Below are 19,894 nucleotides of genomic sequence, written 5' to 3' on the forward strand. Positions count from 1 at the left end.
AATAATACTCTTTTATTTAATCATCAAATGTTAATTACATTTATCTATTACACGTTTCCAATACTATCTAATCTATACTAATATCACCCTTCAGCCCAATACTCCTAGCATGCTGCAAGTGCTTAACCCTACTCAGTCCCTTCGTAAGCGGATCTGTTGGGTTATCTTCTGATGATATCCTCTTCACCACGAGTTGTCCTTCTTCTACACGATGTCTAATAAAGTGATATTTTCTGTCGATATGTCGAGATCTACCATGATCCCTCGGTTCCTTGGTCAAGGCAACCGCCCCTTCATTATCACAGAAAATTTCCAAGGGCTCCTTTATGGTAGGTACAACTCCAAGATCACCGATGAAGTTCTTCAACCATATTGCCTCCTTCGACTCCTCGCTCGCTGCAATGTACTCTGATTCACACGTTGAATCAGCTACGGTTTCTTGCTTGGAACTTTTCCAAGTTACTGCTCCTCCATTCAGGGTAAAGACCTAGCCCGACTGCGAACGGTAGTTGTCCCTGTCGGTCTGAAAGCTGGCGTCACTATACCCTCGCACCTTCAAGTCATCACTCCCTCCGAGGAATAAGAACCATTCCTTCGTCCTCCGAAGGTACTTAAGGATATTCTTAACCGCAATCCAATGGGCTCTGCCAGGGTTCCCTTGATATCTACTAACCATGCTCAAAGCAAAGGCTACATCAGGGCGAGTACAAGTCATAGCATACATGATTGAGCCAACTGCGGAAGCATATGGAACTCGGCTCATTTCAGCTATTTCAGCTTCGGTACTCGGACTTTGAGTCTTACTCAACTTGGCATTACTTTGTATTGGTAACTCTCCCTTCTTTGAATTTTCCATACTAAAACGTTTCAGTACTTTATCTAAGTAAGTGTTCTGACTAAGTCCTATTAGTCTCTTACTTCGTTCTCTCACTATCCTTATTCCCAGAATATAGGAAGCCTCTCTGAGGTCCTTCATAGCGAAGCACTTCCCGAGCCAGGACTTAACCTCCTGCAGAGTCGGGACGTCGTTTCCTATGAGTAGTATGTCGTCGACATACAAAATGAGGAAGCTTACTATACTCCCACTGGCTTTGACATATACACATGATTCATCTTCGCTTCGTACAAATCCAAACTCTTTGACTTTCTCATCGAAGCAAAGATTCCATCTGCGAGACGCTTGCTTAAGTCCATAAATGGACTTCTCAAGCTTACACACTCTATTTGGATGCTTTGGATCGACAAAACCCTCTGGCTGAGCCATGTAAACATCCTCAGCCAACTTCCCATTAAGGAAAGCGGTCTTGACATCCATTTGCTAAATCTCATAATCATGAAATGCGACAATTGCTAGCATCACTCTAATAGATTTTATCTTTGCAACTGGTGAGAAGGTCTCATCATAGTCAACTCCGGGAGTTTGAGTAAAGCCCTTCGCAACCAATTGCGCCTTATATGTGTGCACGTTTCCATCCACGTCGGTCTTCTTCTTGAAATTCCACTTGCACCCAACGGTCTTACGTCCGGGCACATTATCAACCAAATTCCAAACTTGGTTGTCATACATGGATTGGATCTCGCTGTCCATCGCCTCTTTCCATTTCGCAGACTCTGGGCCTGCCATGGCTTCCTTATAGCTATTAGGTTCATCTAAATTTATTAGTGTACTATCACTAATAGACGTGTCCTCTTCGGTAGTAATATGAAAACCATATAACAGGGGTTGAACTCTAACTCTTTCGGAACGTCTAAGAGGTAATGACACGTCAATCGGTTCAACCGGATTTTCCTCCTCGGGTTGAGTGCCAGTGGTAGAGGTTCCTTCATCTATCGACTCTTGAATCTCTTCAAGCTCGATTTGCCTCCCACTGTCTCCTTGGCTTATGAGTTCTCGCTCTCGGAAAACTCCTCTCCTCGCAACAAAGACAACATTGTCCTTCGGTCTATAGAAGAGATATCCAAAGGATTTCTGCGGGTAGCCGATGAAAATACATCGCTCACTACGAGGTTCGAGCTTGTCGTGAGTATCTCGTCTTACGAAAGCCTCGCAACCCCAAACCTTGATATGTGCTAACGAAGGAGCTTTCCCTGTCTACATCTCGTGAGGTGTTTTGGCAACCTTCTTAGTAGGGACTCGGCGAAGGATATGGGCGGCAGTCTCTAAGGCATACCCCCAAAAAGAGATAGGTAGTGAAGCACGACTCATCATAGAGCGAACCATGTCCAACAAGGTTCGATTACGCCTTTCTGCAACACCATTTAACTGCGGTGTCCTAGGTCGCGTCAATTGTGAAACTATTCCACACTCTTTGAGATAGTCATGGAATTCAAGACTTAGGTACTCTCCTCCTCGATCGGATCGAAGCATCTTGATTTTCCTGCCCAATTGATTCTCCACTTCATTCTTGAACTCTTTGAACTTTTCAAACGTTTCTGACTTTTGCTTGATTAAGTAAATATACCCATATCTACTATAGTTATCGGTAAAAGTCACATAGAAGCGGTTCCCATCCTTTGTGGTTGATCTAAACGGTCCACATACATCGGTATGTATGAGGTCCAATAGACCATCACCCCTTTCACGCGTACTAGTGAAGGGTGACTTAGTCATTTTTCCAAGCAAACAAGACTCGCATGTGTCATCTTCCCTAAGGTCGAATGACTCCAACACTCCATCCTTTTGGAGTTGTGCTATGCGCTTCTTGTTGACATGTCCAAGACGACAATGCCATAAGGATGCTCTATCCATACCATTGGAAGAATCCATGCATAAAACATCATTTCCTAAGTTATCTACAATCATAACAGTTTCATAAATTCCATTACACGGTATTGCTTCAAAATATAAGACACCATTTAGATAAGCAAGAATAGAACCATTCTCATTATTAAAAGAAAATCTAAAACCTTGTCTAAACAAACCATGAAATGAACTGATGTTTCTTGCCATTTCTGGCGAATAGCAAGAATTGTTCAAATCTAAACACAAACCATTCCTAAGCACTAAAGACTACACTCCAATCTTGGTCACAGGCGATGATCTTCTGTTCCACATGATTAGATTTATTCTTCCATGCTCCACATCCCTATTTCTTCTTAGTCCCTGCAATTCAGAACAAATGTGGTAACCACAACCGGTATCAAGGACCCAAGAAATAGCATGAGATGAATCGTTAGATTTAATTGTATATATACCTGTGAAAGACGGCTTGATCTTTCCTTCCCTGATGGCTTGCAGGTAGTCTGGGCAGCTTCTCTTCCAATGCCCTATTTTGTGGCAATGATGGCACTTTGCCTCTTTTGGGTTAGGGTTAGGCTTAGCGGGATCAACTTTGGTCCCACTAGAAGAGGAACCATCTCGGGACTTGCCCTTGCGGTGGCTCTTAGACGACGCCTTCCTCTTCTTGCCTCTTCCTTGCCCAATGGCCAGCACAAGAGCAGCGGGTGGATTGGGAGTGGGTGCAACAGACTTGTCCTTGAGGTTGCTTTCAGCAACCCTAAGGAGACCTTGGAGCTTACTTAGGGTGACCTCTTCTTTGTTCATGTGGTAGGTCATCCTAAATTGATTGTAACACGGAGGCAAAGAGTGAAGCACCGTGTCGATCGCCAAGTCTTCCCCAAAGTCAACATTCAACTTACGAAGACGATCGACATACCTTTGCATCTTTTGCAGGTGCACGGTTAGAGATTCTCCATGACCCATTTTGGCGGAAATCATGTTAGTGAAAATCTCGTAACGCTCCTGCCTCGCGTTCTGGTGGTATCTCTCCAACAAGTCTTGGTGCATTTCGTACGGATACATGTCCTCATAGGACTTTTGGAATTCGACGTTCATTGTGGCTATCATGATGCAATGAACCTTCGTCGCATCACGTTCATGAGTCTCAAAAGCAGTCATTTCAACCGGAGTAGCGATTTCTGGGTCGATTTTCTCGAGCTTCTCATCGAGGACATACTTCTTGTCCTCATAGCGAGCAATTGTGCGAATGTATCTTATCCATTCGCTAAAGTTCGTCCCATCGAAAGTCACCTTTTGGCAAAGGCTCATCAATGTGAACGAGCTAGCAGTAGCGTTGTTCGCGTTCGACATCTACAAATAGAAAGGACAAAGATAGATTAGAATTTGAATCCCTAATTATCACCCAATAAGAAAAATTAGGGCTAGGATCCAACAACAATATTTACATATTAGAAAAGGGATGCCATAATCTAACATGCAAACAATTTGAAGGTAAGTGAATGACGATTCACTAATTCTCCACCATGAAAACATAACTTTAAGTTCTAAATGTATTGAGAATTCCTAGGTTTGGATGAGATTCATTGAAACTTTTCAATGGCATGTTTAAATCTCGATATGCCCCTCTCGTTTGTGACTGGGATACCGAGGATCACAAAGTGGGTGTGAATTACCATGCAAATTTACATGGTGCCTTCATTGTAACAATCACCTATTCGATGTGTCGGCAAACCACACACGCTGCATCGAACTATGATAAACAATGAATCACCCTTTGCCACCTTTGCTTAGAACCAATTAGTGTAATTTCATGGGATTGCATCAATTCACTTTTCCTAAAGTAACTAAGATTGGGAATTTTGAAAAACAGGTAGTTACTTTGTATTTCATATTATACTTTTAATGAGAAGATGAGGTTTCCCTATCCTACTCGTTCGGCTAACGACCCTCCACCGATCAAGCAAGCGGTGGGTGTGAGTGTACACCCATTAAGCGCCATTTTATAGGCAGCAACCTTATACCCACCTTATAGACCGGCTTCGTGAATGAGGCCTACTAACGGTAAGACTAGCATTTTAATTATATATATATATATATATATATATATATATATATATTAATCTTGTAATATTATATTAGTATAGGGTTGAATTTTAAACTTGTAAAATTCTAGGGTTTGAAATTTAAATTGTCTAAATTAAACTTTTAATCACAAAACATAAATTTCAAAACTTGAGGGCAAGTTTTAAACTTTTCAAAACATAGAGGATCAAATAACAAAGAATCTAAATTAACATTTAATCTCATAATTATCCATATTTGATTTATTTAATAATTTCTTGCAAAACAATTTACCAATTTAATCAAAATAATTAATCAATTATCACATAAGTAAATAAATATTTTATTAATTGATAAATATCTTCAATTAGATCAAGAATATACTCATATATATATATATATATATATATATATATATATATCATAAAATCGGATTTATATTGATCTAATATGATAAAGGCAAGTATCTCAAAGATAAACAGCAAGAAATCCCGACATTTGCTCTTTCTGACGCTTGGACTCGTCGTGTACCCCAATGGACTCGCCGAGCCGAGCCTACTCGCCGAGTCCACTATGGGACTCGCCGAGTCCATCAGACAGAACCACAAAATTCGAATTTTGAAGGCATCAAACAAGCAACCAATGCATCAATTCAATAGAAACCAATCTAGGCTCTGATACCACTGATGGGTACTGGTCATATGAACATTCCTATGTGCACATGCAAACCCTAATGCTTGGATCTAGGTTTCTCTAATTAAACATGCATTGAATCCAAGACTTCTAATGGCTAATAGAGTATAATAACAATAAGAAATCAGAATTAGAAGTTTACCTTGAATCACTTGCTTTATCTTCTTGTCCTTGGAGCTTTAGAGTCACAATTGTCACTCCTCTAATTGCTTACAAACACCAACTAGCAAGAGGATGATTTGAGAGAGAGGAGAGGGAATCAAAATCGGCCAGGGTTTCTTTCTAAATCACAAGTGTCGATTTCCTTAACCCTTGGGGTCTATTTATACTTGTAAGGCTCCTAGGGTTTCACCCTTAAACCCTAATTGGATAACTTAGGCCCTAAGCAATCCAATACCCTAATTGATAACCCTTTGGACGAACTCTAAGCCTATCCTAAGCCCTAGAAATCGTCCACCATTATCCATAACGGATTTTATAGCCCAAAGTCCAATTATCATACAATTGACAGTTTATGCCCCTTTATTCAATTAATCTCTTTAAGTCATCAAATTAATTCCTAATTAATTTATGACTTATATTAATCAAATAATAATATTATTATTCCTTATATTATTCTCATAATATATTAATAATATTCCTTCTCTCATAATAAATCATCCTGTCAAGTTGCTATGGTGAAGGCAACCCAAAAGGACCATGCACAACCGGGTCAAATACTTGCCTAATATAGTTGTAGCCTTAGACACCATTCCAACAGGTTGAACAACTTGGCGAGTCCGATGAAGATTGCCATGAGACTCGACGAGTTGAAGAACAACTCGGTGAGTCGGATGAGTTTTAACCAAGAATATGTTCGTGAGTATATCCGTCAAAGTCGCAGGGAGGGAACTCGGCGGGTGGCCTTAAGGTCTGATCGGGATTTGAAGGAACTCGACGAGTCACCTCGATGACTCGGCGAGTTGGATTGTGCTTCAAGAGAATCAGCGAGTAGCTGGGTGTACTCGACGAGTTGAGGTCAACATAGACTGTTAACCTTGACTGAGGACTTTGACCTTCATCAGGGGTTGACTATTGGGTTATGGAGTACCTTATAAGGTTAAAGACTTATACGTATATTGAACTATGGTTATAGGTGGTGGGGCCTGTGTCGAGTGATCCGAGAGTTGGACCTTACCTTCCGAGTCGACATCTGCGAGGTGAGTTATCCTCACTATATCGATAGGGTCTACGGCACCAAGGTCGGCCCTTTAGTTGTTATTGTTATGGTATGTTGCATGTGGTTATGATTTGTTAGTTCAGAATCGAGATAGATAGTATGTTATGCTTTTATGATCCGTAGGGGTTGGTGTGTTAGTGACCTGCTAGGTCGGTACTCTAGTTACAGGAGAATTCTATGATTGTGATCAGTGAGATAGATATGTTTGATGTTTGTATATGCCAGTATATGTTAGCTATGCGCACATGGTTATTTGCTTGTTGGTTGGGTTGAGGCGGTCATGCTTTGTGCTGAAGGCCAACATACCCTATGAGCGGTTCGGGGAGACTGTAGGCCCACGTGGCGGACCAGTCATGCCGAAGGCTCGGGATAGATCCAAACAGAATGTAGGCCCGATAGGGCGGTCCAGTCAGGCTGATGGCCCAGTATGCATGTTGATCGATTGATTATTACTGTTATGGTATTGTCAGTGTGGTATTGGTATTTTGGGGGTAGCTCACTAAGCCCTCGGGCTTACAGTTTTCAGTTTACTGTTTCAGGTACTTCAAGAGATCGTGGAAAGGAGAAGGCGTGACCGTATCGCTCCTCATCCTTATGTTATGATTTTTTTTGGGACACTCTGATGGAAAATGATTTGAAATTTTTTTGTAAACAATTCAATGTGGTTTTTATTTATGATTGAAAAAGTTTAAAATTTGGTGTGAATTTTATGGATGTTACATTAATACTCTCGTTACATGGCTAATGGACCTTAGGGGTCCATTTAAGTGTACATTGGGCCTACATTTCCATGTCATGTTAATTGGGCCTTTGTGGTCCATTTACATGTTAATTTGGGCCTATGTTATGGATCACATGTTTATTGGGTCTTGGTGGCTCATTTACATACCTATTGGGCCTGAATTACCCCTTACATGTTTATTGGGCTTAGTGGTCCATCCACATGCTAATTGGGCTTGGATTAAAAGTCATATGTTTAGTGGACATTAAATGCCCCTTACATGTCTGTTGGACTACATACAATCACATACATACTTTTTGATTTGAAAACTTAAAACGCACATGTAAACAATATACTTGGTGTAGTACATTACTCGTGAACCAGTTAAGGATCTAGTGAGACTTGTCAGTTGAAACCCTCGAGTGTATGATCGTAGCATGTAGTTATAACCAGAGTCTCCTGGAGGGAGAGCGGGAGTTTGTGTATAGATCTATACGGGGTGACACCCCACACCTGAGCTGTTCGCTATAGCTAGACTAGGCCAGTCTAGGGTGACAAACCTTACCTTCGACAAACTGGCGTCTGATACGTCATGACAGGTGAATTAGTCATTATTAAGCATGGTTGTAACGACTCACATAAATATCAATACCATCAGAATATTACGGAATACAAATACAAATTGTGGCGACACAAAACGTATACACACTAATACCTAGTCTTAGGGTTTTAAGACTACATTACTTTTACAGTCAGAAAATATCGGATTTTTTGGGGAAAATATACATTTGCACACCACCTTCAATTTACAATAGAAACACACAGGATTTTCGGGAACTTATTTTTGCATATTTTCTACAATGGAAACCACACATGCATTAATACTTGATTTGATACATCATTTTCAAACTCTTTTGCAGAAAATATCGGATTTTCTAGTGTTTTACTATCGATACAAAAGTTTTCATTAAAATACACTTATAAACTCACCAATATTGTTATGTTGACCGTTTTCAAAATGACGTGTATTCTCAAGAACTCGTTAAGCGGAAGAGTCAACAAGAATATGAGATTTTGTTTTGTGTACTGTTAAACATCGTACGTTGAATGTTATGGCCATGTAATTTAAAATATTGTACTTGATGTAAACAATGACAATTGTATTATATTATGCATGGTAATGATGATGTTATGTTTCATTTGTATTCATTGTAATGATATTTCAAGATGAAGTCACGTGCAAGCCCCCGGACGTTTTCGCCGTCTGGTTCGGGGGTGTGACAATAACACACAAAGTTATAAAAGGTGATTATTACTTTTCTTACGTTGCGGTATCCACAACAGACAATAGCTTTTTTCTTCACTTCGCACTTTCTTCCTTATCCCCGGTCTCTCTAAGGGGCTATTTGATTTACTTCTGACCGGGTCCAGTCAGACATTTTGGCTGACCCAATCTGGGTCAGTATGTTTGATTCGTAAACAATCAGACACTCTAGATGACTCGGTCGGTTGTTTTGTTTTGACTCGGTCGATCTAAAAAATGAAGCTGACTGGAAGGAGAGACTCATTTTCCCATTTGGCCCTTCCCTTTTCTTTTTGAACGGAGTTCACTCCATCCTCTCCACCGCATCTCTCTCGATCATCTTCAGTCTTCAACATTGTTAACCATCTCTTCGACCGCCCTTATCTCCAACGCCGATAACCTCATCCACCAGCGTTCTCTCCAGAGCCAACTACCTCCTCCGCCGTCATCCTCCCTATCGCATCTCATATGGGGTTTGTGATTTCTCACAACAATTTCTCAATTTTTCAAAGAAAATTAAGGTTTTTGATTCGATTTAGGATTTCTGATCTCAAGCTTTTTATTTCTATTTGGGGTTTTTGATCTCAAGCTTTTTATTATGATTTTTGGATCACAAATTTATAATTGCTCAACTGACTGGAACTGTGAATTGGTTAAGCAATTTCAATTGTCTTGGTCAAATAAGCTTATGTTTCGATTGGTTCCAAACTATTCTGAATGAAATGAAAGCCATGAATTGAGGGTAAAAAGATTTATTGAATTGCAGTGCAAAATTGAATTGGTGGTCTTCTTCTCAACCCGCTCTGCAAAATTGAACTGGTGGTGTTCTTCTCAACCTGCTCTACAATTAAACCTTTTCTACACGTTGGTCCATGTTTATCTCTAACAGAATATGCTTTTTAGGTTTGTTTATCTCATATGTTTTGGGTGACAAAGACTCGTTAATGAATACCGAGTGTGATGGCAGTAGAGCATGTTAAAATAGTAGATGTTTGTGTAAAGAGGTGGCTCTTGTTTCTTTATGTATATGATCTAAATTTGATGACAATGGTGTCTGATCTTTCATCAATAGTGTGTGCTTTTATCCTTTTTAAAATACATTTTAATGTTGTTGATTTAGTACTTTTCCTTAAGTCGAATATCCAAAAGTAATTTGATGACAATGGTGTCTGATCTTTCATCAATAGTGTGTGCTTTTATCCTTTTTAAAATACATTTTAATGTTGTTGATTTAGTACTTTTCCTTAATTCGAATATCCAGAAGTTGATTGGGGAAACTTCGAATAGTGGTAACATAAGTGGTCTATGGAATGGAAAAGATGATAAATTGAGTTGGATAGTTGTACATTCCAGTTGAAACAAAGTTGTTTTATGTAAATATTTATGGTTTAAAACACACAAATGATTGAAATCATCATCTATATACAGAACATGGAATCATTTATGATTTATTGCATGTGCATATGAAACCAAAAGTAAATGTCGTTTGAGGGTAATATAGTCATTTTGCACAATTGGTCAGATGCAAAATCAAACACCAAATTTCAGTTAGAAGTTAACTCAGTTAGAACTTCTAACCCAATCATCTTCTAACCCAATCAGCTCTAACCCAGTTAGCAATTATCAAACGACCCCTAAGTCTTCAGTCGAAACCATACAGCTCCTCGCTATCACTTCTCAATAAAACACTTTGCTATTCAGTCAATCAAATCTTCACATTACTGATACACTCTAACTGTTAAGGGTCGCTTTCTTATATCAATATTTTTATTAGGTAAGAGATATGTGTAAGTACCAAAAGACCGATATATAGCCAGACAAATATATGAGAGTAATATAATGCCCTTCACTTAAGATGGTCGATTGTTGGAAAATTAGTTCTTAAAAATAAATAAATAAATATTCAATTATTTGGAAAATTTGTTCTTAAAAATAAATAAATAAATGTTTCCGGAGTCAATGCCTTGCAGCTCAAGTGTCAAAAAACGCTTAATGGGACATCGGCCCAACCCCGAACCTAGTCACAAACACATAAGCGAACTAATAACCGATTTTAACCCGTTTTTCCATCTCCTTCTCTCGACGTTTCTGGAAGCTAGGGATTCTATTGCCCTTTGTGCTCAACAATCGGAAATCTCAGGTGAACAAATATCTGATAGGCCTTCTCCTTTGCCTTAATTCGAAGATTCTTATTGCTATTCATTCCTTAACTCGATTTTTATTCCGTAGTTTGTGTACAATTTTCGTATCAAGAAAGAATTAGGTTTCATATATCTTCCAATCGCAAGTTTCTACGATTTTTGTTTTGATTTCATCAATTTGTAACATCGTTAATCTATCTGGCAGCTAGCGAGGCTGTGTTAGATCATGGCGGGAGGAAATTTTGTGCAGCGTGTTATGTCTTACCTTGTTAATGAGATCCTCGTCGACAGTCTTGCCAACAGGTGATCTTTTTCTCTCTGTCTTCTGAAAGATAGCGTTAATCTCTTTGTATTCAATTCACTTTCGTACGATTTGAGATACTAATGATTTCAAAAATACGGTAAAACAAATTCATTGTAATAGTTTTGGAGGATTATATTAATTTAGGACTAGGTTGGTTCATATTGCAATTAAATATCCAAATATTCTTTTGTTGTTCTCCTTAAAGATGAAGAGTCTAGAGTTTTAGGTATGGAAGTATATGCTGACTTTTTATTACTCAAACATGACAAGAACATAGATGAAAGTTCTATAGAGAACAATGCCATATGACTTTTTATTAAGTCCATTAAGTCAATTCCATATGTATCTTTTCAATTGTTGAGAGACTTGTGTATGGTATGGTATTGGTTCATGAACAATATTACAAAAGCTCTGTTATTGAATTCCATATTCTTCTTAAAACAACCATAAATATAGTTACATGGTGTGATCAAACACAATATGTTTTATCTTTGTAATTCTACTTTTCTTACACGAAGTTGACAATGTGTTATTGGTATTTGTGTGTGATTTTTCAGCCGAGCATTTCAAAGATTTGCAGTGAAGACTTCAAAGTCAATGGAAGAAATGTCAAGCATAGGTACATTCATGATTCATGCACCTTCAATTAAATTAGCATGTATAAATGTAACCAAGTTTTTCATTACTTGATTTGTTTTTTTGGCAGCTGCAAAAAAGAGACAAGAAATTGCTGAGCAGGTGAAGGAAATGTCTCGCAACTTTGAGGTTGGATTTTGATTTGATTTATTCATGCTTTGTTTGTTACACAAAAAAATTGGATGGGATAAAAGATGCAATTTTTGTCCTATTGACACTGGTCCAGTCTAATGCGTGTCGAATGCAGTATAATCTTGCATATCTCATTTTTGTTTTTTTGTGTGTTGCAGTCCAAGAACCGTTGATGGCTGTTTGTGGAAAAAGTTTTGTGGTCAAAACCTGTAAGCTCATGGAAGCATTTAGGTTATTGACAAGACACTCTTTTTAATACAACATTATCACTTTGTAAATTATGGGTTGTATTATGAAACCAAAATATTTAGAATTCTAAACCATTTTTAGACTGTTGAATTGCTGTCTTGTGATGAAGTTTTTTGTTTGAATAATGAATTCTGAAATCTGAATTCTTAATTTTGAATTGTAAATCATTTGTTTAGACCTTATTAGTTATGGAGGAGTGAAAAACTGTGCATATACTACTTAATGGAATTTCGAATATGTATGGACTAATTTGTCAAACTATTAGTTTCATATTTTAACGTTTAGTATTTGTGTTTACATTCAAGTAAATATCATGATCGGGTTCAAGATTCCATGGACTTGAAACTCATAAAAATTAATGGTGATTTGGAGGTTTAAATTGTCGCTTTGACCTAGATTTTGCAATACACTTCACAACTTTTCACATGAAATTGTATGTTCTAAACATATAATATAACCCAATCTCCATTTGGATTTGTTACCTCCATTATTTTTTCGTAAATCAAACACGAATTCAATCCCAACCATCAAATCAAAACATGTTCACTATTCTAGGTTATTTTTAGTGATGGGATAAAAACTTGCACAAAAAGAAAAGCAAATGGCAATTTTAGTTTTTGCCACATACATCAAATCAAATAGGCATAAAAAAAGAAAGCAAATGGTCACATCATGAAATGTTCATAGCACTACTACTCAAAACTGATTAAACAGATCTTTAGACCATAAGTGTATTAACGCAAAATCATCTTTAAGATTATTATTTTATCTTGCTTTTATATAATTATATTTGGAGTGGTACTTAACAACCTCACATTACGTTATAATTTACAGTTTACACTTAGTGTTGACCTAAAGCTTTCACTGAACTCCTGAGTTGACCCCTCACATTAGCTCTTAAGCTTTAGGGCGTGTGATTGAAGAAGGAAGCTAAGTCTCAATGTATTCAGGCAAACGCACCTTCCCTAGATATACCTGTTGCATCTCCTCTCTCCAAATCTGGGTATCAAAATTCAATCATGTTATCTTTTTTTCACTTCAATAAAAAATATATATATTATGTAATTTGAACCATACTAACCATGTCACGAAATTCAAGTCGAATATGTGGCACATTTGTCTTGTGAATATCATTCCCATCTGGTCCTCTCTTGTAATACTCCGGCCCAATCCAATGCGACTGCAAAAAGACATAAACGCCCTTGAGAACATATTCCCATTTCCATAACTTCAAAAATCAATTTGTACCTTGAGAACATGGGAAAAACCAGACTGGTATACTGAATTACGCGCAATCTCACAAAGATCACACGCGCTTAGTTTCCATACCTACAAAACAAAAAAAAAAAAATTGTTTAACGATGGGAAAAGGGCAAAAAGGGAAAAGTGTATATGCTTACAGAAGCAGCAATACTGTACTCCTCAACTAATGGCTCCTTTGTGAGATGGATTTGTAAAGGGTCATCAGTTGATAAAGAGACATTAAGGCCTCGTAGGAAAAACATTGGAAAAGGGTTTCGGTGATAATCCAGAAATAATGAGTTGTTGCTCAATGGTGACATGGCAAGACCAATCTGACCACAATATATATAAATTAGATAATAAACCAAAAACCAAAAAAAAAAAAAAAAAAGGAAAATAAGTTTTGTGTTTGACCTGAGCAAGGTAGTAGAGGTATTGAAGTACAGGAGACTTTCTGAGATTGATCCCATGTGCAATGTTATGAGTTGTAAGAAATGCAGCAGCAAGATGATCAATGTCACCAGCCTTATATAAAATAAAACAAATATATATAAATGTTTTATTTTTTACATGATGCAGAAAAAACGACTTGATAAATTAAAACATACCTCCCCACAATGAGGGCGGAATCGGATGGTTGTCATGCCTTTTGATTCGCGAAGCTGCAGCATCACATCGAACATACTCAGAATTCATACCTTTCATGTATGTATGTATGTATGTATGTATTTATGTATGTATGTATGTATATGTAGATACATAGTTACCTTGTTGAGGGTATAGAGATTTGCATAACAATAGTAAACATAGTATGAGAAGGCAGGGTTAAAGATATTGGTCCATTGCTCAGGTGTTGGCATGTGCTTTGTAGGGCGTCTTTCTGGCTTGCTTTCATCATCCACCAAATCCAATCCCACAACCTGAAATTTATCATTAAGATTAAAAGAGAGAGAGAGAGAGAGAGAGAGAGAGAGAGAGAGAGAGAAGATAAAATATAAGTATTACTTGTTTCAAGAAAACATGCAATTGAGGATGTGATCCTGGATCGACTGTAACCTCAAATAGAGGAAGGAATATATTGTCAAGAATTGTCTGAAATGATGTCACAATTCCCATTTCTTTGTATATGTTATAAAGCCGAGGCAACTGCAAAAAAAAAAGTTTTATAAATCAGAAACTAAGCATGAAAAGATGATGAGAGAGGTTTTAGTTTTGAATTTTAATAAGTACCTGAATCAGCCAGACAACATTATCACTATAGAGTTCATTGTTTACAATCCAACTTGCTAAATTATCCCACTCACTTTGCTTTCTACCATATATGGATATTCTGTATTCTGCCATCTGTAAAACCAACATTATTAAAAACAAGATTATATATATATAATAAATTATAAATGAAATTATTAAAGAGAGGAAGTTGGATGAGGATCTCACTTGATATTTACTTGCATCAAGATCAGCAAATACTTGTTTGGTTAATTCAGCAAGAAAGCGGCCTGAGAAAAAATAGTTTATTAAAAATTTAAAAAAATATATATTTTATTCAGATTGAAATGTTAAAATTAAACCTAGTACCCTGGATTAGATTATCTTGTTTCAAGAAAATCTCCCTAAGTCTACTTTGACCACAGGGATTGTATTTGAGATTGAATTTGTCAAAACGATGAAATGTGCTTTTGTCTGCATGTACGTCTAACAGGTCAACATTGAGGTCATATCTGCATCAACAATTTTTAAATATAATCAGAAGACTAATTCATTATAAGTTTATAACCATTTTTATTGATAAAGAAAAGTTTTTTTTTTAATACCCAGTTAAATCCAAGCTCTCAAAAACCTCTCTTAATGTCAGATAAGTTCCATCCCGAAATATTACAACCTGCAAAAAAGCAGAAAACAGAAATTTAGGGTTTTAGGGTTTAATAAGAAGGAACACCAGATAAAAGATTATTACCTCATCAGGTTCTTTTCTCAACTTGGACTTGATGAATCTCAAGAGATGTTTTTGATTCATGCATGCAGAATGATGAACATGAGTATCGACTTTTCTAACATTATAAAAGTCACGATGTGGTGCACTTTTTTGAGCTAGGAATTCTTTGTCAGCATTTAGCATCAAATGAAGGTTGAATTTCTTGATATATATATAGAAGAAGAATATCAAAGTCAGATGATAACTTATCCCACAAAAATAAATGAAAAACATAATAATAATTCATAATATCCACCTGTTCAAGGAGACCAAGCCTGTGATGACATACTGTTCGTGTATTCCCAGCAGCAATCACTTTAAGGATGTGATGCAAATCAGTGAAAAAGGTTGTTGCATCAACAACAGGAAAAAGCTTCTCATTTGCTGAAAAAAGAAAACAATTAGAGACACTACACTACACTACAATACTCCATGTTTATAACAAATCATGGGTTTTACTTTTAGTCTTACAATTTTTCTTTGCATAAACATGAATGACTCCATCTTCCATTTCAAAGTAATGCTGTAGCAGTAGTAACACAATTAATATATGTCATGTCAAGAAAAATTTATAATTTATAAATTGGTTTAGAAGAACTTACATCAGATTTAGCCTCAGGGACATAATCAAAAGGATTTGGATTGCGTTTAGGAGTGCTTGGATCAGATATGACCTCTTTCTCCCATGGAGCAATGCTTTCCCTGAAAACATAACTGTTTCTCATTTCAAGGCAAACTTGTAAAGCCCTGTAGACTTCTGCTTCATCAGGTGATGGTGTCTCTGAAATAATCATAGTGGTAATTGTAAAAAGTAAAAGAATAAGAATAAGCTCACTTAGGTGTAGACACATCACACATATATGAAGTAGAAAGAGACATGTGTATACTATTGAGTAGTGTATATACCATGTGGGCTGATTTTAAGTCTGACAAAAGTTTCATGCTCTGGTTCTTTTCTAAGAATATCAGCAGCTACAGGATCAGGTTGTACACCATGTAGGTCACCAGATACACTGTGTGATCGTATCATAGAAGATGCAGGAATTGGCAATTGTTCACCATTTGCATTAACACCCTCACATTCTGCCCCCTGTAGTTTCATGTCCAAATAGATTGTAACTTGTAAGTTATCCAAACAGAATAAGAGAGTGGAAGATAGAAGAGGAAAGTTCATAAAAATTTACAGTGTTTCCATTTGTGTGAAGGTATGTAGGATCTAGATTGATGCTTTCATTTAAATCAGCATCTTCATCGGATCCTTCAACACTTTCAAAAGCACTTGCACTTGCAACTGGAGACTTTGGAGAAGTTGGTCTAAGTAAGTGTCCAGCTCTCTTTGCCAATCCTGTGTGGCTGGGAGATTTTCCTACAATAAATAGAGCAGTGTAGTATAAGAAAGCTGAACTCCAGTATTTCTTCTTATATTCTTTTCTGATTTTGTGATTATTAAAAAAGTCTTGAAGTATTCCTATTTCATATATGTCTGAAAACATTGTGTTTGTTTTCCTTGTCTCCAGAGTTAAGCTCTTTAATCCCTCAAGAAGAATTTTTAAACCTTTAAGGTAGTCAGATAATAAGAGCAAGAAAGGGTAATTGGAAAACCTAACTTTACTATGATCCGAATCTAAAATCCCACAGCCATTTCATGGATATTGGAATATACCATTGAGGATTGATAAACGTTAACAGCAGGAGATTTTAAATCTCAGAGCAACACAAAGCATCCCAGTTAATTTCATCTCCAGGATATATGCAAACATGGTATCATTTTATTCATGCAAAAGCTATTGACAGAGGCATATGATATCAAAGAAGCAATTTTACTTTAGTATTATAAAATAATATCAAAAGCCTGCGAAATCAGTTAATGAACAATAACATTCATCAACTGTTCGACCAAATTCACGCTTTGATAACACATTAAGCACAAAAAGAAACGTGAAAGCACCAACACTTTCTTACCTTCTCGAAGCGTATGGAGTCTTGGCAACCCCGCTGGAATAGCATCCTCATCATGACCACCACTACCACCAGAAATCGATGTGATTTCCGGCAAGGAAGCAGAACCCCGACGATAAAATCCATTTATCCGACCTCCCTGGTTCCGCCTCTGCAACGGCTTCTCAGTACTATTTTGCTTCCTGTAATGCTGCAGCAATTCATCTTCGCCATCGTTTCTCTCCTTCTCAACAGTTTTGGCGAACTCCAGCAATTGATTTAGGGTTTTGCGGTGCATATAATAAGCCGAAACAGCAACAAATGAAGCTCCGACTAGTGCCGCCATAGCTAGATGCAACGAATATGCATCCATATTCTACCTTTATATGTAATAATCTCTAGATAAACTTTTCAATTTCTCTCTATATATCTCTACATACGTATAGATTCGAGGGTTATAGAGAGATCAAAACCCTACTTAAGGGAAGTGAAGAAGGAAGATATATATGGAGTATTTATAGTTGGGATTTATTGAGATTGGATTAGGATTATAGTGATGAAATGGGTCCCACACCCTCTATCTAACTTTCGACAGTGGTGGTGTGGTGGTCCCTGAGTTCCTCTATCAAATACCACGTGCCTCTTCCACAATGGGGATTTTCGTCTTTTTCATATCTCTTGTCATTTTTCATAAATTAATTAGTATATGAATATAAAAATTAAATAATAATAATTTTTGGAAAAATATTAATATGCTCTAGTTTAAACAAAAAACTTCGTTTGACAATACGAGCGTTTTTAACAAAACATTTCGATTCTAAAAACTACTTTATGTAGCGTTTAACAAAACGCTCATGAACTTTTGAAATCAATTTCTATAATTACCCTTAAAAATATATTTATATATTTATTTATTTTTAATCAATTGTCATTTTATGTAATTTTATATATTTCAAAAGTTTTCAACTACTTTTGTCAAACATTCATATAACAAATAAAAGTTACAACTTTCCGCTACTAGTTACCTGCTACACGCTACCATCTACCCGCTACCAGCTAACCACTACCTGCTTCCAGCTAACAACTACTTTTGTCAAACACGCCTTAAATGAATATGTCTGTGTAATGGGAGCTTGATGGTATGTGGGCGTCTCGGATATGGCTAAAAACAACTTTGTCTCTGACAAAATGAGTGTCGGTCTCTATATGTTTGGTTTGTTGATGTCGAACCGGATTGATAGACATGTTGACAACAATGATATTATCACAATAAACTATTGGAATGGGACGATGTGGTTCACAAAGGAGGTTTATAAGCCCAACACGACTTATTATTTGTGTTCGTTGCCCCACGGTACTCGATCGCCGTGTTGGATCGAGAGATAACACCCTAGCATGTTGAGGACCAATAAATAATGTTGTCACCTAGGAAAAGACAGTAACTAGGGGTAGAGTGTCTGTTGGTCGGCCATCCTCCCCAATCGGTATCAAAATATAATATAAGGCTTGTTGGGGAGGAGATGTGTATTTGGAGGCCATGTTCAGGTGTCTCATGAAGGTATTGCAAAATGTGTTTAAGAGTGTGTAGACGTTGTTTATGAGGATCATGCATGAATAAACATATATGTTGGACAATAAAAGCAATATCACATTTCATGAAAGTAAGGTACTGAAGAGCCCCGACTAAGGTGTTGTATAAAGTGGTGTCCATATTTGGAGGGTCATAAGCTTCTAGCTTGTGGATCAGTATGGTTGGGGTCGAAAAAGGGTTGCATTCCATTGGTTTTTCTATGATGGATTCAGTGGATTTAGCAAATTTTCTGCTCTCGGCAAAAACTCTTCTCATATGGTCCTTTCACTTAATTAAATTTAAAGATGTCATGTGGCTTTTAAGACCATCTCAATCTTCTTGAGTGAGATCTCATGCCAAATGCATCTTTAGAGATTCTGTGAATCAGAGGAATAACTCTCAATTAAGAAATAAATATAAGAATGCATGGGAGATGTTAGGGTTTGAGGTTAAAGGTTTTGATAAACATGTCAAAGGATTGATTTTTGATGAAGGTGTCGAAAGAAGTGTGTCGTGAATTTTCTAACCCTAAATATGTTAAGAGCCGGTGAAATTCAAAATATAGATTTTTAAAAATAAAGGAATTAATTATCCCTAAAAAATCCGAAAATTATCCCTAAAAATATTCAGATTTTTAGGGATTAATTATCCCTGAAAATAAAGGAATTAATTAATCTGAATATTTAAAATATTCAGATTTTTAAAAATAAAGTAATTAATTATCCCTAAAAATCCAAAAATTTTCTTTTTTAATATAAGTTAATTGACTAAAATGTCCTTATGCTGAAATTTGTGTGATTATATGGTATATGTTATCATAGACTCTCATATCATGACATTTGATTCTATTTCATCCGATGGTCCAGATCTGTGCATTCTGGCACACAATAATTAGTAAAAACAAAATAACCTAAGCATATATATATATATATATATATAGGGCTAGGTTATTTTGTTTTTTATTTATTGT

At 36.8% G+C, this 19,894-nt stretch overlaps 1 protein-coding gene and 1 long non-coding RNA gene across 2 annotated transcripts; one reads left to right on the forward strand and one right to left on the reverse strand.

Moving 5' to 3' along the window:
• Positions 1–10,723: 10,723 nt before the first annotated feature.
• Positions 10,724–12,363, forward strand: LOC145072371 (uncharacterized). The gene is made up of 5 exons (XR_013690996.1): positions 10,724–10,877; positions 11,084–11,181; positions 11,740–11,801; positions 11,889–11,947; positions 12,109–12,363. It is a non-coding gene; the product is annotated as an uncharacterized LOC145072371 (long non-coding RNA).
• Positions 12,364–12,933: 570 nt separating this feature from the next.
• Positions 12,934–17,850, reverse strand: LOC145072369 (AMP deaminase-like). The gene is made up of 19 exons (XM_079018782.1): positions 17,379–17,850; positions 16,601–16,782; positions 16,323–16,506; positions 16,019–16,197; positions 15,888–15,939; positions 15,673–15,800; positions 15,399–15,578; positions 15,256–15,323; positions 15,020–15,162; positions 14,879–14,940; positions 14,672–14,785; positions 14,447–14,587; positions 14,209–14,361; positions 14,050–14,103; positions 13,856–13,966; positions 13,600–13,773; positions 13,448–13,528; positions 13,281–13,379; positions 12,934–13,198 (listed from the first exon to the last, which is right to left on the reverse strand). The coding sequence occupies exons 1-19, from the start codon at positions 17,725–17,727 to the stop codon at positions 13,130–13,132; spliced, it is 2,523 nt and encodes an 840-aa protein (XP_078874908.1). The 5' UTR covers positions 17,728–17,850; the 3' UTR covers positions 12,934–13,129.
• Positions 17,851–19,894: the final 2,044 nt, after the last annotated feature.

The sequence above is a fragment of the Lactuca serriola genome, chromosome 9 (assembly GCF_051521515.1).
Source record: "Lactuca serriola cultivar US96UC23 chromosome 9, Lser_US96UC23_V15, whole genome shotgun sequence".
NCBI lineage: Eukaryota > Viridiplantae > Streptophyta > Magnoliopsida > Asterales > Asteraceae > Lactuca > Lactuca serriola.

What these genes read in the sequence shown, in the direction of transcription:
- LOC145072369 (XM_079018782.1), bottom strand. Translation starts at nt 17,727, where the DNA reads ATGGATGCATATTCGTTGCATCTAGCTATGGCGGCACTAGTCGGAGCT. An exon ending in TTCACACAAATGGAAACACT is followed by an intron (nt 16,507 to 16,600) that starts GTAAATTTTTAT and finishes ATGAAACTACAG; the next exon opens with GGGGCAGAATGTGAGGGTGT. An exon ending in GGCTTGGTCTCCTTGAACAG is followed by an intron (nt 15,579 to 15,672) that starts GTGGATATTATG and finishes ATATATATCAAG; the next exon opens with AAATTCAACCTTCATTTGAT.